Here is a 23,833-nt window from a genome sequence, read left to right on the forward strand (position 1 = left end):
GTGTTTTACTTGCTATATTGTATTTACTTTGCCACCATGGCCTTTTTTGCCTTTACCTCCCTTCTCACCTCATTTGCTCACATCGTTTATAGACTTGTTTCTACTGTATTATTGACTGTTTGTTTTACTCCATGTGTAACTCTGTCGTTGTATGTGTCGAACTGCTTTGCTTTATCCTGGCCAGGTCGCAATTGTAAATGAGAACTTGTTCTCAACTTGCCTACCTGGTTAAATAAAGGTGAAATAAATAAATAAATAAAATGTGACTTACGCTAATTTTTACACCTGAACTTATTTAGGCTTCCCATAACAAAGGGGCTGAATACTTATTGACAAGACATTTCAGCTTTTTTTCTTTTTCTTTTTTTAAAACATTTTTTTATTTAAAAACATTATTCCACTTCAACATTATGGTATTGTGTGTAGACCAGTGACAAAAAAAATAAGTATATTTAATCAATTTTAAATTCAGGCTGTAACACAACAAAATGTGGAAAAAGTAAAGGGGTGTAAATATTTTCTGAAGGCCCTGTATGTGAGCTGTTGGCCAGATCGCACATGACAATACCAGAGCGGGCACATTCTATATACATTTGTGACAAAACCATCAGTAGAGTGAAAATGCGATGGAAACACATTTAACCAGTTTTTTTTTTGTTTCGGTACATGGGAATTTAAAAGCAAAATATATTTTTACGTGCACTACGTCATCACGCACATCCTTTTATCCGCAACAAGTCAATTAGAATGCAACATCTCTGGTGGGAAAATGTGCATATTGTTTTTATGCATATTTTAGTATATTCACATAAATCTGTCACCAATTGGAAACCCTGACAGAGAAACACTGCCCCTCTGTATATAGCCTTGTTATTGTATTGTGTTACTTTTGTATTTTCTTAACTCTCAGCAGTAAGTTGAGACCACGACTGAGTTAACCCCCCCCATATAAAAAAAAACAAAGCGTAAGGCCTATGACTTGTTAATCTGGCCCTGGATAAGTGATCAGTATGGTTGGTGCCGATAATTTTCGGTTTATCGTCCCAGCTCTACTCCGAACACACATGCAAACCCCTGTTCACAATGAAAACAGTCTTTATTTAGTTTTACATGGAAACCCCTGGACATACATATTTGAGTGATATCTCTCGCTCTTAGACTTACTTTTCATATTTTTGTTATCAATAAAAATCAGTTTTGTGGTGATAGTTATAGCAATAGCTTATATATAAAACAACCTTCAATTCATGCATTTTTATTATTTTGTTTTACATTAGAAAGAAACACTTAGGGTGACATTTGACAACATAAAACAAAATCTGTGCTGATGTCTAAACAAGCTGAATCACTTAACACTCACATCATCCACTGTATTTCAAAAAATGCTTGGAATGCAACAGATGTATGAATTTAACCCATGTTAATTGTTGCTGCCCTCTTATGGACATCATACAATGCAAGGCTTTGAAATAAATCTATTGGGAGTAATACAGCCCCAACACCACAGACATTAAAACCCCTTAGGGATCATTTCATGAGTTGTGAATTTTATCAGAATTTCTCTGGGTCTACTCTTTTTCATAACCGCCGCTTAAGCTTAAGGGCGGCAGATAGCCTCGAGGTTGAAGCATTGGGTCAGTAATCGAAAGAACAAAAAAATCTGTTGCTGTGCCCTTAAGGCATTTCCATTACACACTTGTGTGTAACAGGACAAATATATAAGCACCCCCCCAAATTACTATTATGCGACAGTTTACTTCATGTGTTAATGTCTCTTTTTGCTACACGTCTTTACAGTATATCCCTGTCTCACCACAGCGAGGAATAGTTAAACTGAACTCTTAGTAAATACCTCATGTGGGTTTGGGCAGGGTTATAGACAATGAACTCGTTGTAGAGGAGGGAGTAGCCGCCACCTGCTCCCACCCCAGTCTTCATTCCAGGCCCCATTGGGACTGTCACTCCATTCCTGAGAGAACCACAGAACAGGGAAAGAGAGAGAGCGAGGAGACAATAGTGAACAATGGAAGACTCAAGCGAGTCATATACAACATGTAAGACGGAAATCTTGATTCAGGTTCAAGTAAAACTATTAGAAATGTCTTTTTTTATTACTCATCTGTGTTAGTGTAAACCAACCAACTAAACATTTACAGTGAGTGAAAGGGAGAGAAACTCACAATGGGACAGCGTTCCTGGGGTCTGGGCTTGTCTGTCCAAGGCCCTTGGTGCTGTGTTTCCCTGCAGGTAGTTTGGCAGCCTCATAGTCAGCTGCTAACAGCTCGTTACTGTCACCCAGGGCAACCTGTTACCAAGACAATGAATAAACAGACAACTTGTTACCAAGGGAGTACACACATCATATTGCATCACACAGGGATACATATATATATTTTTTTACATGCATGTAAATTGTAATGTTTTTCCCGTTATGTGTTGGATCCCAGTAAGACTCGCTGTCGCCATCGGCTAATGGGATCCTAATAAATCAAATGAAAAATAGCAGGTGTATGGAAACAAACACTTCATATGGATGAGATCATTTCCAGAAGGGTTATTCTCAAATTGGAAACAACACATTTGTGTAGAGGAAAAAAAATAACTACAAATCTCACACCTCGCTCAACAGTAGGAGTCCAGTTTTGTTGCGTTGATTGGCAAAGCAGTAGTTGGCACTTTTCGATGACATGTCAGCAAAGTAAATACCTTTCCCAAACTAGGAGAAAGAAACAATTGTCATCGCCCTGTTATGCAGCAGGTGAACATGTGCCATTTCATTTCAGTCATATTCTCTCTAACAGTCTCTCACTCACACAATCTCACCATGTATCCAGTGACAGGAGCCTCTGGAGGGGCCACTCTGAGGCCCTGGCTGAGGATTCCAACCCAGTTAGACAGACGAGAGCCATGCCACAGCAGCGTCCTGAGGGAGACACACACAATAACAATGCAGAACACACCCCGAAGGAGAACCATTCACCACGGGTACCATCTTTATTTTAAAATCCCTTTTAAAGTGGCATCGGACAGCCTGTGTAAGCAGACAATAAAACATTAGGTACCTGTTGTGTAGTTGTGAGAGGAAGCCATTCTTCTCCCCCTCCCTGTCCACAGAGAAGATGTCCAGAACAGTCATGGTGAAGTCAGAGTGAGTGGGAGCATGGGTTGTCTGAAGATATCTCTCAATCACCTTCAGAGAGAGAACAACAATTGAGCAGTGGAAGGAAGAGACACCCTACCTGATCAATTTATGCAGGCTTTTGTTCCAACCCAGCTGTAACAGACCTCTAAACTACACATGAACATACTTTGAGTAAACTCAACCAAAGCACAGGTGCTCACCTGATACTCTTGGCTACAAGAGGACAGTGGCTGTAGCTGGCACTGGAGGGCGTTGTACTGTCTGTCCAAAGGATGCTCATCACCGTAGGCACTGGACTGGACCATCTTCACTGCTATCTGGATGTCACTCAGTGCCTGGAGATAGACAACACACTGTCAAACAGGCTGCAGACGGCGTGATTCCATACCAAACCAACATCCAGCAATTTCAATTTGTAAGAAAATGTTATTGAATGGTAGAATCTTCAGGTAATAGAAAATATAGTACTCAAATAAGTCATGCTCACTTCTAATAAAGCAATTTTTTCCTTCAGCTCCTTTTCTGAGCGGATTATTGGGGGAGTTTGCAACCTGGGAAAAATACAATAAAATTGTTATTTACCATGAATGGACACATGCCAGTGGATAGAGCAGTTTGAAATACAGAACATTCATTACTGACCCAAAGTCATGGGGGATGCGTGTGTAGAACTGGTTGCATGCCTCCAGTAGCTCGCGGCTGCTTCCCTTTCTCTTCACACACTCCTCAATCTTCTTCAGTGCTGAGTAACCTGCACGAATCTGCTCTGTTGTAAGCTTGCCTACAGAGGAAAACCGCAATGAAAAGCTACAAAAACAATGTCACATTTACTTTGTCAGTTATTTTGACAGTTACACATACTCACCGAGAGGAGCTTTTCGGGTGTCAAACTTCATCTCCAGCACACATTCCTCCATGGCCTTGATGTCACAGATCAGTTCGAGAAGGGACTGGACCTTCACATCCAGCTTAGAGGGCTTTTTCTGGGACAGTGATGCAAGCAGGGGCTGGGGCTCTTCCTGGAAAAGGAGGAACACTGATTAGGCACAGATTCACCTGCCTAAAGCTGGAGAACAGTGGACCATTAAGGTCAGAGGGGTGGGAGAGAAGATATGGAATGGAGAATGAATGACTGCAGAGCAGGGGGATATGTAGATGATTTCACACTTGTGTGTGTGAATATATAAGGTCGTTTTTGAGAAATTGTTAGATTACTTGTTAGATATTACTGCACGGTCGGAACTAGAAGCACAAGCATTTCGCTACACTCGCATTAACATCTGCTAACCATGTGTATGTGACCAATAACATTTGATTTGATTGAGAGATAAAACATTGATGATATGATTTATTCCTTGCCTTTCCATTGGTACTGTAGTCCATAAACACCATGTCATATTTTCCTGCCACTTTCTCAAAGTCTGTCCGGTGTGCCCACTCGTTCTTGGTCTTATCCAGAAACCTACATCAAAACACAAATTTATACATTATCCTCTTAGCAATATTCACTTAGTTCAAAAATGTATTTTTTCCCCCAATCATTCAAACACCCAATATCACTCAACTCCCATCATATATATATACACACACACACACACACACACACCACCCCCAGCCCACTCACTTTTTCTTGAAGAGATCTTTGGCTTGAAGAAGATCTCCACCACAGGAAACTAGACTGTTCTGTCCAACCTTACCAACTAAATAGAGATGGCACCATGTGTTAGAAAACACTACTTCCCAATATCACAAAACATTTGGGAAAACAAAGATATGAACCCACCTCGTCCCCATCTAAACCACACGCTGTAGGCCTTAACACTGTCATCCTGAAGTAGCTGGATCAGGAAAAATTTGTTGTTGTTGAACTGAAGATTTGTCTGTGAAACAACAAACAAAACATCTCCCTTACAAATCATTTAGCAAATCCACTTATGTAGTTACTATGTCGTTGTGTTTTTACCTGGTTTAACATTACATCATATACGTCATCTCCTTCACTGTAGACATGGGCCTGTGAGGAAAAGAGAGGGTTTAGAATTGGTGAGAAGGGAAGTCTGGAATACCCAACCCTAGGCAACAGTGACTAGAGACTGGTTTCAATTATGGACTGTTTTGGCATAGAGGAACTACGTCACTGCCTACATCACTACTCTATCCCCTTGAATATTTTTATTTATTTCACCTTTATTTAACCAGGTAGGCAAGTTGAGAACAAGTTCTCATTTACAATTGCGACCTGGCCAAGATAAAGCAAAGCAGTTCGACACATACAACGACACAGAGTTACACATGGAGTAAAACAAACAGTCAATAATACAGTAGAAACAAGTCTATATACGATGTGAGCAAATGAGGTGAGATAAGGGAGGTAAAGGCAAAAAAAAAGGCATGGTGGCAAAGTAAATACAATATAGCAAGTAAAACACTGGAATGGTAGATTTGCAGTGGAAGAATGTGCAAAGCAGAAATAAAAATAATGGGGTGCAAAGGAGCAAAATAAATAAATAAGTAAAATACAATACATACAGTAGGGAAAGAGGTAGTTGTTTGGGCTAAATTATAGGTGGGCTATGTACAGGTGCAGTAATCTGTGAGCTGCTCTGACAGTTGGTGCTTAAAGCTAGTGAGGGAGATAAGTGTTTCCAGTTTCAGAGATTTTTGTAGTTCGTTCCAGTCATTGGCAGCAGAGAACTGGAAGGAGAGGCGGCCAAAGAATGAATTGGTTTTGGGGGTGACCAGAGAGATATACCTGCTGGAGCACAGGTGGGTGATGCAATTGTGACCAGCGAGCTGAGATAAGGGGGGACTTTACCTAGCAGGGTCTTGTAGATGACATGGAGCCAGTGGGTTTGGCGACGAGTATGAAGCGAGGGCCAGCCAACGAGAGCGTACAGGTCGCAATGGTGGGTAGTGTATGGGGCTTTGGTGACAAAACGGATGGCACTGTGATAGACTGCATCCGATTTGTTGAGTAGGGTATTGGAGGCTATTTTGTAAATGACATCGCCAAAGTCGAGGATTGGTAGGATGGTCAGTTTTACAAGGGTATGTTTGGCAGCATGAGTGAACGATGCCTTGATGCGAAATAGGAAGCCAATTCTAGATTTAACTTTTGATTGGAGATGTTTGATGTGGGTCTGGAAGGAGAGTTTACAGTCTAACCAGACACCTAGGTATTTGTAGTTGTCCACGTATTCTAAGTCAGAGCCGTCCAGAGTAGTGATGTTGGAAAGGCGGGCAGGTGCAGGCAGCGATCGGTTGAAGAGCATGTATTTAGTTTTACTTGTATTTAAGAGCAATTGGAGGCCACGGAAGGAGAGTTGTAATGGCATTGAAGCTAAAATACAAAATAGAAGCTAGCCAGATGGAGATCAATGGAGATTATTTTTAATGAGTGCATTTCACATGTGGCTCGTTTGCAACAACTACCTTCACTAAAACACTGCAATGATTTTGCCTGCAAACCTTGGTTTTGAATCACGCCATTCTGACACGTCTGCCTCACTATTTGTTGGAAGTCGTCTGTCTGAGGAGGACCCACCCGGAACATATTTTTTTCCCGTATTGAAAGTTGCAAAAAGTGTCCCATCATTGAAACCAGACCCTAGTCAATTTTTCTAGATTTTGTGCATACTGCATACGTGGTAGATTGTGTCAGAGGCATGTGACTAAAACACTTTCAAACAGAAACACCATATTGAGAACTGTGACCAAAGCTGGTCTTAGAGAAGCTCAGATGTCTTGGTGACAAAACCACGGCGAGGGGTGAGCATCATAAGAGAACATTTCAATTGCCAGTCTAAAGAAATACCAGTGTACTGTACCTTGCCGGCTTTGGCTTTGCATTCTGAATCAACTGGAGCTTTTCCTTTCATGACCACAGTCTTCACAATCTCTGCACAACATAAACAGCACCGTTAATACACAACACATCAAAAAGACATCTGACATTAACCACAATTATTAAGAGAACATGAACACATTACAAAGAGCCATCAGTATACAGTAATTGACACAACCCCTTACATTACTGTATCACACATGAACAAAAAGAGATGTCCACGTCCTAAAACAATGGGTATTTATAGCATTGAAAGCACTTTAGACAACACGTTTAAATGATAAAAATGGAAGTAAATGCTGGAACCTTTGCTCTCCGTTTCATCCACAGGCATCACTTTACTTTTCTTCTGGCTCCTTCCCTCACCCCGCTTCTTCTTGGTGATTGGCTGCTCCTCCATTTCCTCCACTTTAATCTGGACTGGACTCGCATCTTGTTGGGTTAAATCCACTGCATCTCCTCCATTTAAACTCTCTACAGGGGGATAGCATGTGTTGGTTTGTTGTAGGTAACACACATACATAGACACATGTAATATCCACATTGACAACTAACCTGGTTTCAGTGTGTGAGAGCGTATTTTCCTCTTGTACTTGGTTACTGTGTTGACCTGGACCATCTTCTTCAAGTCTACGTCATATGCTGCCCCAGAGCCAAACGTCAGTGAGACCGTGGCATCTCCAGAGATGAGGGCTGAGTCTAGCTGGGCACATGCTGATGGTGGGTATGGCTCCCACTGACCCTCATCCCCCTTCCACTGCCACACTGAGGAGAGAACAGTCACAGAAATATTAATATAACAACGCAACAGATGCAGTAGACTAAACATACACGTTTTTGCATAGCTATGTTTCAGTCAAACAAACAGAGAGCTATAAAGCTTTATAGCCAATCAATGTCACAACAGACTTTGAGTCAAGCAAACTTTTCAACAAGTTTTAAAAAAAGCTGAATAGTTATCAGCTCCTGTCAATACTTCGTTAGTGGCTAATTAACGTTAGGTAAGCAAAATTACACGCAACCGAAGCGTAGCTAGCTAGCCAGCTAACAACAAAGCTAACGTTAGCCTGCCAGCTAGCACTAACCTGTCTTGGACGGAGACACTCCATTTGCTGATGCTCCACCTTGAGATGTGTTCCTGGAGCTTCTTGTGCGTCTCATGTTTTACAATGTTTATGTTACTTGCCAAATAAGAACGTTTTTTTTATTTTTTATCTAAGAACACTTAAAGAATTTAGACAGATGTAAACTAGAAAGTGATCAACGCGGAAAATCATCCAACCAGCTAGCGCCTCTGTTGAGATATGCTGTGGATTTGCTCGGCAATAAAGGTTCCGCCTTAGCGTTTTCCTAGGCGGAAGTATTTGGTAAACGTACACGTGATCGCTTCGCATGTTGTGTCAGCCAGGTAGCCAAAAGCTAGCTATTTAGTATAGTTACTATTCCATGTAGACATTTGGGATTGTTAAAACGAAGATATGGCTTTTCGAGCTTATGGTGCGCGTGTCCTTTATCAAAGGGTGGTTGCTGTGAGGATAATGTACAGAGTATGTCTTGTTTTTGCTCTTCTCGCCCTGTCATTGATCCATTCTCTTAAATGTGGCCTTTTCTTCCATGTTCCATCCTTAATTTTTTGTGACCTTAAAGTCTAATTGAAGACTGACCATCCTTATTCATAGAGGTTGGGAATAATAATATTGAGGATGTTAATGTCAGTTATGTCTCGAATAATGTCTCTTTATCCACAGGCACTAAGTGCAGAAGTGAATCCCCAATCCCATGCAGACTTCCTAAAAGGTGCTCCCCACAGGAAACACCCAGGGGTGACAAATCTGAAGACACTGCGCCTTCCAGAGGAACTCCAGAAAGCAGCACAAGCTATCATTCATGGTAGAGGAGATTTGACATCCATATCTCAATAGTGTTACTTCTTGCCATGGTATTTATTTAGAGTAATAAAATATCACATGACAGTGTTACCATTTAGTGACAGTGTTAATCTATTACCATTTAGAGACAGTGTTATTCTAGTCTTTTATCCTCCCAACTTGCAGGCACAGAAGTGAGTGGGTTGGTTGATAAAGCACGCAGTCTCACCAACTTCCTGTGGAGCAGGAAAAGAGCACCTGAGGATGTAACACTAAGGGAAAGAGCCATGGCCCTGGAGAAGAATCTGTGGGAGAAGACAAAAGAGAAGGGTGGAGGTGACAGACTTAATACAAATGGATGTTAAAAGAAAGAGAGTGGCAGAGATTGGCGATATGGAATGTTGGGAGTGAGGGAAAGGTGAACTGGATGAACAACTTCCAGGAAGGTGTCTTGCTCAATTGGACACAAGATGGAGAACATGTGGTAATGTGAAATTAACGTCTGTTTTTATTTAAGATGTAGATCTTCAACTGCTGAAGACCCAAATCACAAAGAAAGTGCTCTCCGATCTCAGGAAGATAACATACCACTGGTCCCCTATGAGGTAGCTATGTGTGTTTTCCTCAACTATGTACATCTCTGCATGGTAAGCTTAAAGTAGCATGTAAATTAATCTTTCTGTCTCACTCTGCTCTTCTGTCTCTGTCCTAGGTATGATGAAGAGTTGGGTGTGGTGTACATGGTTGCTAAGCTGGCAGGTGGCTACGCTGCAGTGAAAAGAGTTCTAAATGAGGTAAAGTAATCAGTCTTACCACATACTAACATGCTTTATATACAGTCTGATCCCCTCTGGCCAACAGTTGGACCTCTCACTTTTTTTCATCACTCTTTCCAGATAAAGAAAAGAGATCCCTCCTTCTCCCCTCATTCTCTCCTGGACTTTGGTTCAGGATTAGGAACCGCTGTCTGGTGAGGATCAGAACAATAAAATCATTTCAGTTGTCTGTCTGTGTAGTGAGACTTCACATTTAAGATTCTCCTTCCTTTTTTCCCAGGGCATCACACTCATTTTGGGGAGATACGTTAAAGGAGATGGTGTGTGTCGACAATTCTGGGGCAATGAACACTATAGCAGATCGCCTTCTAAGAGGTACAGTATGCACCTCCAGTCATTCATGTCAATGTACAGGGAGCGAGACAGAGAATTACATAATCATTATGCTGTTCTTTGTTGAGCAGGCAGCAGCGAAAAAGATGAGCCTGTCATCAAACAAGTATACTTCCGTCAGTTCCTTCCTGTCTCCCCTAAGGTTAGTCTAGTTACCTTCAATGTGTCTAGTTATGTGCAAGACTAACAATGTGATGGCATTAGTGATGATGCGGTGTTATACTTTCAGGTGCAATTTGATCTGGTGGTGGGGGCCTTTTCTCTGTCAGAATTGGCCAGTCAAAAGGAGAGGGAAGATGCCATACTCACTTTGTGGAGAAAGACCAGCTCTTATCTGGTTGGTGAAAATGTTCCCTCAAACCCCATCCATTGTACAATAAGTAAAATTACCTTGAATCACCTCAACCTCATTTCTTTGAACTCTGCTTTTGTTGTAGGTGCTGGTAGAAAATGGGACCAAAGAGGGCCACCAGATACTTATGGATGCCAGAGACATACTACTTAAGGTCTCACTCTCTCAAACATATACTATAATCTACTGCTTTTAATAATTAAATACATGAGTCATTGAAAGTATAATGATGCCTTTATTACTCTAATCCCAGAAACAAGAAAGAGCAGCCCATGACCCTAGAAGACCATCCGTGTTCGCCCCAGTATGTTATTATACATGAACCACCTTATAATACATTGTCTCATTCGCCAGTTTATTTCACCTATGTGGTTTTTTTCTGCTTTGTTTTGAGTGTCCTCATGAATCACCTTGTCCCAAGCTGTTCCAACTGCCCTTAGTACCCTGCAACTTCTCTCAAGCCTACAGCCCACTCCCTTTACCTGGGGTAAGAGATCATTCTGAAGCATCTTACTGTATTTTCTGGTTGTTGGCATACTTGACCATGTGTCAACAATGAATGCAAGATAATCTGGCCTGTCCTATTCTTAGTTTTGTTATTTCTTTCACAGGCTCCAGACCGACTGACCGAGAGGTTCAGCTACCTGGTTCTGTCAAGAACAGACTGGGCAGGTGGAGAGGGGCTGGACTGGGCCAGGCTCACAGCACCAGTGCTGCGCAGGCCGAGACATGTTCACTGTCAGGTCTGCTGCTCTAGTGGAGAGATTAAACGGGTTGTGGTGACAGCCCATCGACATGGCAGGTACGTTGAATCCTCCAACTAGCATCATTACACTTCCACTCTCCAAATTAAACTGCATACATGACTGATTGTATCTTTTCCACACAGAGACGTATATCGCTGTGCCCGGAGTAGTGATTGGGGAGATCAACTGCCAATCATTCAGCCAGAGGATGACTCAAGTAATTTAGACTGACCAGTCAGTGCCATTATGAATGAACGAGATAGAAACACCCTCCAAGGTCATTCTTCCTGGTGCTGTGAAATCAACTGTTCCCTTCATAGACTGATCAAAAACAGGTTGACATCATCAGGCTAAGGATAACTGACATGACATGAAACACCAACATTTGATTCAAGCGCAACTCTCCTTCTAAAAGGGTATGTGGTGAAGATTGTTCAGTATATAACTGTCAAGGACACGGCAATAAAAGTGTATGATTTGTTAAATCCTGTGTTTAAGTGAATAAGTGCCAAACATATTCATCATACTTTGGTCAGAACCCCACCCTCCGCTCACCACGGTCCATTAATTGCATGTTTCCTGAAATGGGGAATAACATATTTACATTGTAAATAAAAGTTAATAAACAGTGAAGTTCAAGTGCTCAAATCATGTTACTCATTACATTCTGAGGTCACAGAAACCTCTAGGCTGAGAATGCAATATTGACTAATGTGTAGAAGATTTTATATATGTACATAATCCTTTCTTGCAGTGGACACTGGACACTTTTTTTGAAAGACAGGGTCCATCTCATATTTATTCAGGGAAAAAAGCTCACATCAGTGAAGTTCTCTCACATTACAAAATCTAATCTCATTCAGTCTCTTGACATCTCCTGTTTCACATCTAGCTCCCAACAATCTCCTTCAGGGCAGAGCTCAGGTCTGGGTACTGGTACTGAAAGCCTGACTCCAGAGTCCTCTTGGGTTCTACCTTCTGACCCTGGGTTAGCACTATGGCTCTCTCTGAACCCATTAGGGCATCAATGACAAATCCAGGCACAGGGAAGACAGTGGGTCTCCTCAGAACCCGGCCCAGCTCTTTGGTGAACTCGTAATTGGTGTTCAGTGCTGGGGCGACACCGTTAAACACTTGAGGGACAGCAGAGGAGGGGGTGTCGGGAGAGGGCACCAGGGCATGAGCGATGATTCCAGCCAGGTCAGAGACATGGATCCAGGGGAATGGTTGTCTGCCAGACCCCAACGTGCCTCCGAGGCCTAGCCAGAAAGGAGTCATCATCTGCTTCATGGCCCCACCATCACGGCCCAGTACTACCCCTGTTGGAGGAAGGCAGTAGAGCAGGGGTATCAGTGGTGAAATCACAAAAGACTGCCATCTCATTCAATGGACCGTATTCATATTAACATTGTCCAGTTGTATCTAACACACATACACACACTCTGATAATAAATGTATAGTACTCACCTGGTCTGATTACTACTTGTCTGGTATTCTGTGCAATGTTTTCAGGAAGACGCCCCGCCCACTCCCATTCCTTCACCAGTCTTGACAGGAGGTCAAATGGTGTCCACTCACTGTCTTCTGTGTACTGAGCTGTTAGACTGGGTTTATAACATGCTGTGGGGAAGAGACAAAAACAAACCAACAATTGTGGTAAAAATATTGTAATATTGTTTGTGACTATCTAAGGATGCTTTAAGTGCCACAAACTTTATGCAAGGAACCTATGATACTTACCTACACCTGTGACAAGGACCCAAGCATGAGGGGGACTGGGGGACCCAGCAATAGCTTGAGACAAAATTGTGGTTGTGTCAATCCGACTGGAGAACAGATCCTTCCTATAACCCTCATTCCACCTGTACCAACATGGAGGAGGGAGAACCAATGGGGGGGTGGGGTTGAGAGGGACAAACATAAAAAGAAAAGAGAGAGAGGCAAAGAGTGGTATGGAAAGAGTCCAGTCCATGATGGATATTAACCTGTATTTAAAAAGTTTTCATCAAACTGTCCCCTTTCCTTTTTATGTCAGATAGGGCCTCAGATCCTCAAGTTCTACAGTTGCACCAGAGAGCATATATATAGTCACAAGACTATATATACGCACCGACACAACACACTCACACATCATATGCAGCTGCTACTCTGTTCTTTATTCTTACTCTTATTATCTATCCTGATACCTAATCACTTTATCCTGCCTTTATTTACATATCTACCTCAAATCCCTCTTACCCCTGCACATTGATCTGCTATTCATACTCTCTGTATACATCTTCATGGTTGTGTATTCTATTCCTCATGTATTTTACTCTGTATAGTTGGGAATGGCTAGTAAGCAAGCATTTCACGTCAGTCTACAACAGTTGCATTTGCCACATGTGACAAATAAAATCTGATGGTCCAGCACCATCCTCAGACAATTGCTTTCATTTTTGGAAAAGGCTTAAAATGAGGGCTCCATTGCTCACCATCGCAGTGGGTTCATAAGATTCTCCCCAGACAGATTGACAGCAGCCTCACATGGTGGGAGGCCACCAGACTCCAATTCACCCTGCATACAGGGCATGAGATAGCTTTTTAATTATTGGTTATTAGATGACACCATGTGTTATGTTTGGGTGTCAACCTGAAAGAGTCCAATAGATAATAACTTCAATAATAAATGCCATTTAGCAGATGCTTTTATCCAAAGTGACTTATAGACATTCGTGCATACAAAGATCACTTATGGTTGCTAATATGAAGAATGGTTACTCTGTAGGAGTGAGGAATACTTGTATTATAATACTAAACTAAAATGAATTACAATTATTTCAGTGCGTGCTCTGCCCATGACAGTGCTATAAAATTAGGTCATAATCATACCCATGTGATCTTTCCCAGACCTGGCTGTCGAGATATTATTGTGACTTCATGACCTTTTTTCTTTAGTAAACAAGTCAGCTCTCTTCCCACAAACCCAGATCCTCCTCCTGATGAAAATAAAAGGCAGAGAGAATATTACAATATTACAAGCCAGGATAAGTACAAGATTGATTATATCAGTGGTTCTCAAACGTCTCCTTGGGGACCCCTAGATGTTTCACAATTTTGTTGTAGCCCTGAAGTAGCTCACCTAATTCACCTAGTCAAGGGCTTGATAATTAGTTGACAAGTTCAATCAGGTATGCTAACTCTGGAATAGATCAAATACATGGAACAGGTTTGACAACCAGAAGATTAGATTAGGGAAGCTGCTGTTACTAATTGGTATTTTATTTTTCACAGTCCAAAACATAGACGATGCTAGAAATTTGGATGAGAACATAAATAAAACTCTGAACCTGTATTAACAACCAGCAATTACTCTAGGCATAAGAATCTTAGCTCACCAAACAATACAGATAAGTGTTCAAAGAAACGTCATATTGACGCGCATGCGCACCTTGCTCAATTACAAAACAAGGTAGCTGGCTATATTTACAAGGGTTTTCAAATGTGAACGAAATGTCCTTAGCAAAACTGACGTTGTTCCTCTACAGTTACCGCACACATGACATGAAACCACAGAATGCATGTTTGATAACGATTTCTATAACTAGCTAATAGTATACGTTCAATGTAACAAACACTCAGTTACAAGTAGCCAAGTAACGTTACGCTATTGAAGATCAGTGGTAACGTTAGGCCATCATTGTAACTGACTTGCCGAGTTAAATAAAATAAAAATGTCTGATTTATACATACCTATTAACACTCTCATAACACACAATTTCCAGTTCCAGGGTTGGAATTCTGCTTTCCTGTGTTGATTTTGCACAGTACACTAACTCAAATTGGCACGGTGCTGCAGGTAGCCTAGTGGTTAGAGCGTTGATCTCGTAACCGGAAGATCGAATTCCCGAGCTGACAAGGTTAAAATCTGTTGTTCTGCCCCTGAACAAGGCAATTAACCCCTGAGTTAACCCCTGTTCCTACACCGCCATTGAAAATAAGAATGTGTTATTTAACTGACTTGCCTAGTTAAATGAAGTTAAAATATATTTTTTAAAGTGTACGCAGAAGAATTTGTCCAACGGTGTCCAGTAGATATGTCACATGCCATACTGAACAGAGCCTTCCTCCATTTTTGTGAGGTAAGGAAAATAACTTGCTGTCCTTTCAATCCAATTATACAATCACTATCTTGTATTACGTTTACAAGCGAATATTTAAAAAAAACGTAATGTGTTTCCAGCAATACTTTCAACTAAATGGCAATAATGTTAGACATATGCATGTTTCGAAAATATGGATATACCAGATCAGTTATCAGCCAGTTATTGGTTTGTCAGTCAATTGGCCTTTATAAATCAATATCAGATTAATGGAACAAATGTTTGTTATGATAACATTTTGTTTGTATTATAACAACATAATAGTTTGATCCCAAATTATTGATTTGGACTGAACTAGGTGCCGGTACTCTTTTTATGTGCCGGTATTGTTTACATTAAGGTTCAGGAGCTCCATAAAACTTTTGAGCTAATGCTCTTAAAGAGGCACATGAGCTCAAGCATCCGGTGAGTTCCTGCCCAAATCAAGCACTGCACACGGGTCAATTATTTCCTCAGAGAAAGTGTGACTTGTTGTATTCTCAGATATCCAGATCGAAGGGGAAAATTATAGCGAACCATGACAATTTCTATATTACGTCTTGTCAAACTCGGGAATGATCTTTCGCGGTTTAAAGTGTTCAGCGTTGATTCGTTCCACGCGGAACTGAAACAAAGACATGTCTTAGGGGAGATACCACACCCGGAAGTAACATGCGTGTTTCCCTCAACAACACGTGGTTTGTAAAACATATAAATCCGCCCCCAGTCCCCTCAATCAGTCTTTCTCACCTACTGCGGTTGGAGGAGAAGTGGACATCAGAACATGTGGACGATTTCGCCATAAGATACCCATTTATTTTGACAGTAAGTTAGTTATTTTTTTATAACTATTTTTTTTATTAGGTAATATTTGACTCAAGTTTTGGGTTATTTGCTTGCAATTGGCTGGCAAGTCATTTTGGTGGCAAACTTGCAAGGCTAGTTTTAGGCCAGCATAATATCTTGATACATTTTAGTTTTATCTGATTTAAAAAAATGTAAGTTGGTTCAATAAACCGACCATTCAAAGGCCTTGGCTACGGTAAACATAAAGTATTTTCTTAACGTTTTACCTGTCTGAGAATTGGGCCTAACTATTTAAATGTATTTTTTTAACCACGAATTCGAATGCCGTAGGCCCTTATATAGACAATAAGCAGATGTTGGGCATGTACTGTACAGCCGCTAGCCAGATGTGTTTAGTCTGAGGCACTATCGAACTGGTTACATGAAGCATGGCAGTATCTCTAAACGTTTTTTGGGGGGGGGGGGGGTTCCAAGGACTAGCCATTTTGCTTGCTACCTGGGTCATTATTACATCGCTGACGTTATTTACCTGTGACCACTTGCAAATGTTGTATCGTCAAACCCAAAATGATGATTTGCATGTGAGTCCGTGTTTCAGCTGAACCTCGTGATTATAATTTCACTGCACTGACTGGGTTGACGATGTCAACATTTAACACTTCTGACAATGACTATAGGTTACTGACTTTTGTTTGTATGTCACTTTAGAGAATCTAAGATCAATCCTTGCTGTGCTGGAAAATCGGGTAACTATAAGCTTTTCTGCTCCTGAATCCAGCCTTTCAGTAACCTTACTATGATGAGTTTGTTGCATGATCCGTGTTTCACCTGAATCCTAGTGATTATACACATGCGCTGAGTAAATTAAGGAGTTGTTGTAGAATCTCTTCATTCTGTGTTGTACTAACGGTTTCCCATCTGTCCATCTCTAGGTAATGTGAACTGCCATTGTAGGACTGATCACCGCTTCCATTAAACCCCTGGATCTTCAGATCTGTAATCTAGTTTGAGGTCAAATTTATGTACATCTAATGACTACGTATGTACTCTACAGTTGCTAACCAGATGCGTTTTGTCTGCGGTACTATCGAGCTGGTTCAAAATTGTACAAAATGTTGCTTTTGGTTCAAAGTGTTCAATAAATGCAGTGAATGGTGACTGTTTATAATTTATGGAATGTCATTGGCGATTGTGGTAACTGTTAATACATCCTTTACTTCAGCTGTTGCCTGCAAAAACAAAGGCTAGGTATATGTTCTCTTTTCCATGGGAAAGGGATACCTAGTAAGTTCTGCAACAATGCGTTCAACTGAAACTGAAATGTGTCATTTGCCTTTAACCAAATCCCCCTGAATCAGGTGTAATGGTCTAGGCTACAGGTGGAATAATGTCTTTTAAAGTACCGCAACTGTATGCCTACTTTCATCTAGCAGACAGACAAGTGATTAAGAAATGGTAAACTGTGGTCCTAGGAATTTGTATTTAACTAGGCACTTCAGTTAAAAATTAAATTTACAATGACTGCTTAACCCGGATGATGCTGGGCCAATTGGGACTCTAGATCGCGGCCTTAGACTGCCTGGCCACTCAAGAGCAAATGTGACTGCATTGAAGTATGCTTGCTTTACATTCCCTAAATGCTTGTAAATGTGTGATCTTAGTGGTGAATAATTGGCTGATTTGACTAGAGCTGTGTTGGCCTTACGCTTCGGACACACCAACCACAAGATTGCATTTAGGTACACTAGAATATAATCTACAATGAAACGCGTTTGCTTTGTAGTGTGTTCGTTCGATAATCCAATATACCCGTCAAACTGCGTTGACGGCTTGACAAATGGTAGGTGAATTTGGACTTTCCCACCAGTTGCTGCGTCCTACGTACCATTTGCGCAACGTAGTTGTGATCAAGGAATTAAATGTTTGAAAAACTGATTCTCTCAAGTGAATTTAAATATCAAACGCGCCATAACGTTAGTCACCAATAAAATCATCACTATAGCGTCTCGGCATTACTGGATTGGTTTACCAGCTGTCGTTTTCTAGCCACCACATGCGGGCAAAACTACCGTGGCTATTTGAATGCTCGTGGAAATTGGGGGCGGTTAGAACAGTATAGAGGACGTCGTGCTGCTGGTTTAGGGAGTGCCACTTCCAATTCGGCATGACCTGCATTGCTAGCACACGTGACCGACCTGAAACGTTTTACCAAACCCACGAGGTTCCTTATTGCTTTAATAATCCAGTTACACATTTTAGCGTCATACCAGTGGAATTTTGCAACTGCGGCACCCCGTCCTATGGTCGATAACTCCATTGGATTTGATTAAATGCAATTTCAATCTGAGGACTGCAACCCTAGTATAATTTATACCTTTTAATAAACCATTAACTTCCCATCTATGGTTATTTTGCTCAGTGTCACCCCATGTTCAAGTTTCTGCAGATGGAACTGGAACCATGTGGGCTAAATAATTGTTAGGGTTCTCATTTGAATCCACTGGTGGCACTTGCCCGGTTGGCTAAAAGGAATAATAGTTGATATAGTAATCTACAGATTCAAAATTGGCCGACAAACGTTTACATGTGCATCATGACATGTGACTTTCCCATAGTAATCGTGCCATTCCAAGCACAAACGGGAAAATTAACAAATACAAAACACAGCAGAATATCTAAAATGCCGGTGGCACGATTATTTTGATCCTACAATTAAGGGGGGGGGGGTCGCAAGATCGCATGAGCGGACCCTTTTATAATGGTTGGCTCTTGAAATTATCCTGTTGTAATTTCAAATTAATAGCCCATGTTAAAATAAGCTAAATGTTCTGATATTCTACTTCTGGAATTCTGTGCTGATTTCAAAATTTTAGGCTCAAAAGAAGCACGTAGTCTTCTTACATCTGGTAAACCACTTTACAGGCTATTCCGCTGTGTTTTGTATTTTTGTGTTCGGGATAGCAACGTTACTATAGGCTGCTATGTTGTCACCGAAAACAGGAGTTTTCTCAATTTAAACTCATCAATGGCCTAATGACGCACATTTTATCGCTACTATGGCGTCACCAGACCCCCCTATAGCCATATAAAAGTAATTCAGTCTTATCTATCAATCACAATGCCCAGAAGATGCAGAGCGTCCACTAGCTGCCCTGTCCTCAGACACCGCCGCTGCTCTACCTGACCTAACCGCCCCCTCCCTGTTCTCTCCGACCCTACCCCTGGTAGAGCAGCGATGTTAAAGTCTGCTTACCAGGATTACATTGAATGTTCCTGAGTGACCTAGTTACAGTTTTGACTTAAATCGGATTAAACATCTATTGCAAGACTTGAACATGGCTGTCCATTAATGATCAACAACCAATTTGACAGATCTTGAATAATTATACAAATTATACTATGCATATATTGTACAATCCAAGTGTGCAAATATTTTCCTTACCCAGAAAGACTCAACTAAGCCATCGAGTGCTTCTCCAGACCCCTCTCTGAAATGTGCTAATTCTACAGCCACTATGTATACTGTGCCTTCAGAAAGTATTCACCCCCTTTTAATTTTTGCAAATTTTGTTGTGTTACAAAGTAGGATTCAAATGCATTTAATTGTTTTTTTTGTCAATGATCTATACACAAGATACTTTCATGTGAAAGTGGAAGGCATTTTTTTTTACATTTGAAAGATTTATTAAAAATTAAACACATCAACCCCCCCCCCCCCCCCCCAGTCAATCAATACATGTTAGAATCATCATCTTCATTATTCTTTGAAAAATTCTTCAAGCTCTGTCAAATTGGTTGTTAATTATCGCTAGACAACCATTTTCAGGTCAAAATTGTAACTCGGCCACTCAGGAACATTCACTGTCTTCTTGGTAAGCAACTCCAGTGTAGATTTGGCCTTGTGTTTTAGGTTATTGTACTGCTGAAAGGTGAACTCATCTCCCAATGTCTGGTGGAAAGTAGACTGAACCGGGTTTTCCTCAAGGATTCTGACTGTGCCTCTCCGTTCTGCTTCTTTTTTATCCTGAAAAACTCCCCAGTCCTTAACGAATACAGTGCATTCAGGCAAGTATTCAGACTCATTGGCTTTTTCCACATTTTGTTATCTTATTATAAAATTGATTAAATAAAAAATGTTCCTCATCAATCTACATGCAATACCCCATAATGACACAGTGAAAACCCCTGAACAGGCAGTTAACCCACTGTTCCTAGGCCATCATTGAAAATAAGAATTTGTTCTTAACTGACTTGTCTAGTTAAATAAAGGTAAACAAAAAAAGGGGGGGGGGTTATCCGGGTGGTCTCTGAGGTACCATAACACATTGAGAAAAAGTGGCAAGCACAACGTAGCGGCCAAGTAGCCTACTATCTATGGAGGTGAAATGGACAGCACTCTGCAAGGTGCTAATTAATTCAAAGCATTTTAGACGTCACTGCAGTATGCCCACATACTTGAGTATAGCGTGGGGCTTACACAAGTCAGAATTTCAAATTTTGCAATACTGGTAGATAACATAAAATAAATCTTTGTAGGCTACAGCAGAACCCACATGTAAGAATATGTAGGCATCCTGCCTATGTGATAATATGAAGCACATATTCAGATTACAAACTCCCACAATGACTTTACCCATGTCAAGTCCATTTCACTCTCGAGAGTCAACTTCTTGCTAAAACAAATACTAGCTAGTAGAGGTGCCGGGGGTGATGCTGAACTGGAGGGATGATTTTTCTACTTTATTTATTTAACTAGGCAAGTCAGTTAATTAAGAATAAATTATTATTTACAATGACACCTACCAAAAGTCAAAAGGCCTCCTGTGGGGACCAGGGGCTGTGATTAACAAAATAAATACAATTAAAAATATAGGACAAAATACACATCATGACAAGAGACAACACAATATAAAGAGAGACCTAAGACAACAACATGGCATGGCAGCAACACACGACAACACAGCATGGTAGCAGTACAACATGGTAGCAGCACAAAACATGGTGCAGACAAGAGCACAAAGGGCAAAAAGGTACAGACAACAATACATCACGCAAAGCAGCCACAACTGTCAGTAAGAGTGTCCATGATTGAGTCTTTGAATGAAGAGATTGAGATAAAACTGTCCAGTTTGAGTGTTTGCTGCAGCTAGTTCCAGTCACTAGCTGCAGCAAACTGAAGAGACGAGCGACCCAGGGATGTGTGTGCTTTGGGGACCTTTAACAGAATGTGACTGGCAGAATATCTCAGATAGGGGGGAGTGAGGCTTAAGAGGGTTTTATAAATAAGCATCAACCAGTGGGTCTTGCAACAGGGACAGTGTCAAGAAAAAGTATGTGAATCCTTTGGAATTATCTGGACAACCTACACTGTGAATGTTTAAATTATATATTCGATATAGACACAAAAAATACAATAATTTGTGTGTTATTAGTTTAGGCACACTATGTTTGCTTATTGTTGTGGAGATCAGATCAAATTTGATGACCATTTTATGCAGAAATCCAGGTATTTCCAAGGGTTCACATACTTTTACTTGACACTGTATATTAGGATCGCCATCAGGAACAGTTTGCCCCTCACCCCTCTCACGCACTGACAGTTCTCTGGCTTGTACTGGGTTTGAATTTACCATCTTTCTCTGGATTTTTGGACTTGAAAAATGTCAAACTCGATTGCCTTTTTTTATCCATTTTTTATTTGGCTTTCCCATGATTCAAATTCAGTAGGGAGATGACTAGACTAGGCTACGTGACATGACGTGACTATGTAGGGACTAGCTGACCACCACTACCAGGACCTGTGTCAAGATCAGTTACTTACCCCACTGTCCCTCCCAATAACCTCTATGTACAGGATAGGATGATTACATAGAAGGATCACCGCACTTTTACATGATGGTCTGGGGGGGCAGGAGAAATAACGAGGAGATAACTTTATTATTATTATTTTTTTAATTGACATTTTACCCCTTTTTCTCCCCAATTTTGTGGTATCCAATTGTTTAGTAGCTACTATCTTTTCTCATCGCTAAAACTCCCGTACGGGCTCGGGAGAGACGAAGGTTGAAAGTCATGCGTCCTCCGATACACAACCCAACCAAGCCGCACTGCTTCTTTACACAGCGCCATCCAACCAGGAAGCCAGCCGCACCAATGTCTAGGAGGAAACACCATGCACCTGGCAACCTGGTTAGCGTGCACTGCGCCCGGCCCGCCACAGGAGTCGCTGATGAGCGATGAGACAAGGTTTCCCTACCGGCCAAACCCTCCCTAACACGGACGACGCTAGGCCGGTTACGACAGCCTGGGCGCAAACCCAAAGTCTCTGGTGGCACAGCTGGCGCTGCAGTACAGCGCCCTTAACCACTGCGCCACCCGGGAGACGAGGAGACAACTTGATTTAATGCTTATTGCTTTTATTAGAATGTCTACAGTGCGAACAGTGAAATTATAAATAAATCATGCTGCAAGGGGTACCGGATCTGGGCAAATAGGTGCTGGAACAAACAAAGTCAAATCTGAGAAGTGCAGGATCCTGTTCCGACAGGATCCGGCTCAAGTTAAGCACTGCACACCTGTCTAAAGAAGGTCCCACAGTTGCCAAAGCAAAAACCAAGCCATGAAGTTAAAAGAATTGTCCATAGAGCTCAGAGACAGGTTTGTGTCGAGGCACAGATCTGGGGAAGGGTACCAAGACATTTCTGCAGCATTGAAGGTTCCCAAAAACACAGTGGCCCCCAAGGTGACAGTGGGGTTATGGTATGGGCAGGTATAAGCTACAGACAACGAATACAATTGCATTTTATCAATGGCAATTTTAACGCACAGAGATACCGTTACGAGATTCTGAGGCCCATTGTCATGCCATTCATCCGCCGCCATCACCTCATGTTTCAGCATGATAATGCACTGCCCTATGTCGAAAGCATCTGTACACAATTCCTGGAAGCTGAAAATGTGCAAGTTCTTCCATGTCCTGCATACTCCCCAGATATGTCACCTATTGAGCACATTTAGGATGCTATGGATCGACGTGTACGACAGCATGTTTGAGTGCCTGCCAATATTGAGCAACTTTGCACAGCCATTGAAGAGGAGTGGGACAACATTCCACAGGCCACAATCAACAGCCTGATCAACTCTATGCAAAGGAGACGTGTCGTGCCCCATGAGGCAAATTGTGGTCACACCAGATACTGACTGGTTTTCTGACCCACTCCCTACTTTGTTTTAAGGTATCTGTGACCAACAGGTATCAGGTATCTGTGACCAACAGGTGCATATCAGCATTCCCAGTCATGTGAAATCCATAGATTAGGGTCTAATGAATTTATTTAAATTGACTGATTTACAAATGTGAACTGTAACTCAGTAAAATCTTACAATATTTTGTATGTTGGGTATATATTTTTGTTCAGTGTAAATACCTATAATGCTGATGAGTGTGATAGGAAGCGATGTAAATTATGAGTTTACTAGATTAATTAAAAGTGATGATCCATTCAGACCAGCCTTACTGATTTAACTTTCAGAACTACATTTCACAGATATACGACAATGCTGTGAATCTGTTTACCAAGGTTATGGTCCTTCAAGTCATGGACAACTTCTCTCTGTTTTCTGATTCAGTAATGCAGAAAGTGGACATTGGGCACTAAAGAACATCTGAAGATGGGGCCAGCATCCATGACAGAGGTGGACATCTCAACTGTTCTCCCCACTGAGTCTGAGGTTGAATAACAGAGTAATACCAGTCTTCCTCAGGCTAAGGCTGTCTGGAAAGG

The 23,833-nt window shown here is 41.3% G+C and overlaps 3 protein-coding genes and 1 long non-coding RNA gene across 5 annotated transcripts; 2 read left to right on the forward strand and 2 right to left on the reverse strand.

Moving 5' to 3' along the window:
* Positions 1-1,077: 1,077 nt before the first annotated feature.
* On the reverse strand, positions 1,078-8,292 carry parp2 (poly (ADP-ribose) polymerase 2). The gene is made up of 17 exons (XM_064933140.1): positions 8,072-8,292; positions 7,542-7,751; positions 7,293-7,460; positions 6,970-7,040; positions 5,106-5,156; positions 4,926-5,022; positions 4,767-4,842; positions 4,502-4,604; positions 4,008-4,161; positions 3,785-3,923; positions 3,630-3,693; positions 3,343-3,477; positions 3,063-3,190; positions 2,824-2,923; positions 2,618-2,716; positions 2,181-2,305; positions 1,078-1,969 (listed from the first exon to the last, which is right to left on the reverse strand). Exons 1-17 carry the CDS (start codon positions 8,145-8,147, stop codon positions 1,810-1,812), a joined length of 1,956 nt encoding a protein of 651 aa, XP_064789212.1. The 5' UTR covers positions 8,148-8,292; the 3' UTR covers positions 1,078-1,809.
* A 47-nt stretch (positions 8,293-8,339) lies between these two features.
* Positions 8,340-11,769, forward strand: mettl17 (methyltransferase like 17). Of its 2 annotated transcripts, none has more exons than XM_064933148.1 (14): positions 8,340-8,533; positions 8,735-8,876; positions 9,041-9,190; positions 9,372-9,459; positions 9,567-9,648; positions 9,751-9,824; positions 9,911-10,005; positions 10,095-10,165; positions 10,253-10,360; positions 10,461-10,529; positions 10,629-10,679; positions 10,770-10,862; positions 10,987-11,177; positions 11,265-11,769. In XM_064933148.1, the coding sequence occupies exons 1-14, from the start codon at positions 8,465-8,467 to the stop codon at positions 11,350-11,352; spliced, it is 1,371 nt and encodes a 456-aa protein (XP_064789220.1). In that variant the 5' UTR covers positions 8,340-8,464; the 3' UTR covers positions 11,353-11,769. The 2 variants fall into 2 exon arrangements, with proteins under 2 accessions (XP_064789220.1, XP_064789225.1); XM_064933153.1 differs by having other exon boundaries at positions 9,378-9,459.
* sdr39u1 (short chain dehydrogenase/reductase family 39U, member 1) lies at positions 10,591-15,227 on the reverse strand. The gene is made up of 6 exons (XM_064933163.1): positions 14,854-15,227; positions 13,993-14,099; positions 13,596-13,678; positions 12,862-12,983; positions 12,589-12,741; positions 10,591-12,440 (listed from the first exon to the last, which is right to left on the reverse strand). The coding sequence occupies exons 1-6, from the start codon at positions 14,867-14,869 to the stop codon at positions 12,010-12,012; spliced, it is 912 nt and encodes a 303-aa protein (XP_064789235.1). The 5' UTR covers positions 14,870-15,227; the 3' UTR covers positions 10,591-12,009.
* Positions 15,228-15,961: 734 nt separating this feature from the next.
* On the forward strand, positions 15,962-17,207 carry LOC135511687 (uncharacterized). The gene is made up of 3 exons (XR_010451299.1): positions 15,962-16,067; positions 16,758-16,795; positions 16,982-17,207. It is a non-coding gene; the product is annotated as an uncharacterized LOC135511687 (long non-coding RNA).
* Positions 17,208-23,833: the final 6,626 nt, after the last annotated feature.

This window comes from Oncorhynchus masou, chromosome 3 (genome assembly GCF_036934945.1).
Source record: "Oncorhynchus masou masou isolate Uvic2021 chromosome 3, UVic_Omas_1.1, whole genome shotgun sequence".
Taxonomy (NCBI): Eukaryota; Metazoa; Chordata; class Actinopteri; order Salmoniformes; family Salmonidae; genus Oncorhynchus; species Oncorhynchus masou.

Bases quoted from the DNA above. Each gene is read 5' to 3' on its own strand.
- parp2 (XM_064933140.1), bottom strand. From the start codon at position 8,147: ATGAGACGCACAAGAAGCTCCAGGAACACATCTCAAGGTGGAGCATCA. The intron at 7,461-7,541 runs GTTAGTTGTCAA...ATCCCCCTGTAG, and splicing joins CTCTCACACACTGAAACCAG to AGAGTTTAAATGGAGGAGAT. The intron at 4,605-4,766 runs GTGAGTGGGCTG...GTTTTGATGTAG, and splicing joins AAAGATCTCTTCAAGAAAAA to GTTTCTGGATAAGACCAAGA.
- mettl17 (XM_064933148.1), top strand. From the start codon at position 8,465: ATGGCTTTTCGAGCTTATGGTGCGCGTGTCCTTTATCAAAGGGTGGTT. The intron at 8,534-8,734 runs GTATGTCTTGTT...CTTTATCCACAG, and splicing joins CTGTGAGGATAATGTACAGA to GCACTAAGTGCAGAAGTGAA. The intron at 10,680-10,769 runs GTATGTTATTAT...CTTTGTTTTGAG, and splicing joins GACCATCCGTGTTCGCCCCA to TGTCCTCATGAATCACCTTG.
- sdr39u1 (XM_064933163.1), bottom strand. The intron at 13,679-13,992 runs GTATGATTATGA...CCCTGTATGCAG, and splicing joins GTCTGGGAAAGATCACATGG to GGTGAATTGGAGTCTGGTGG. The intron at 12,742-12,861 runs GTAAGTATCATA...TCTTCCCCACAG, and splicing joins GGTCCTTGTCACAGGTGTAG to CATGTTATAAACCCAGTCTA.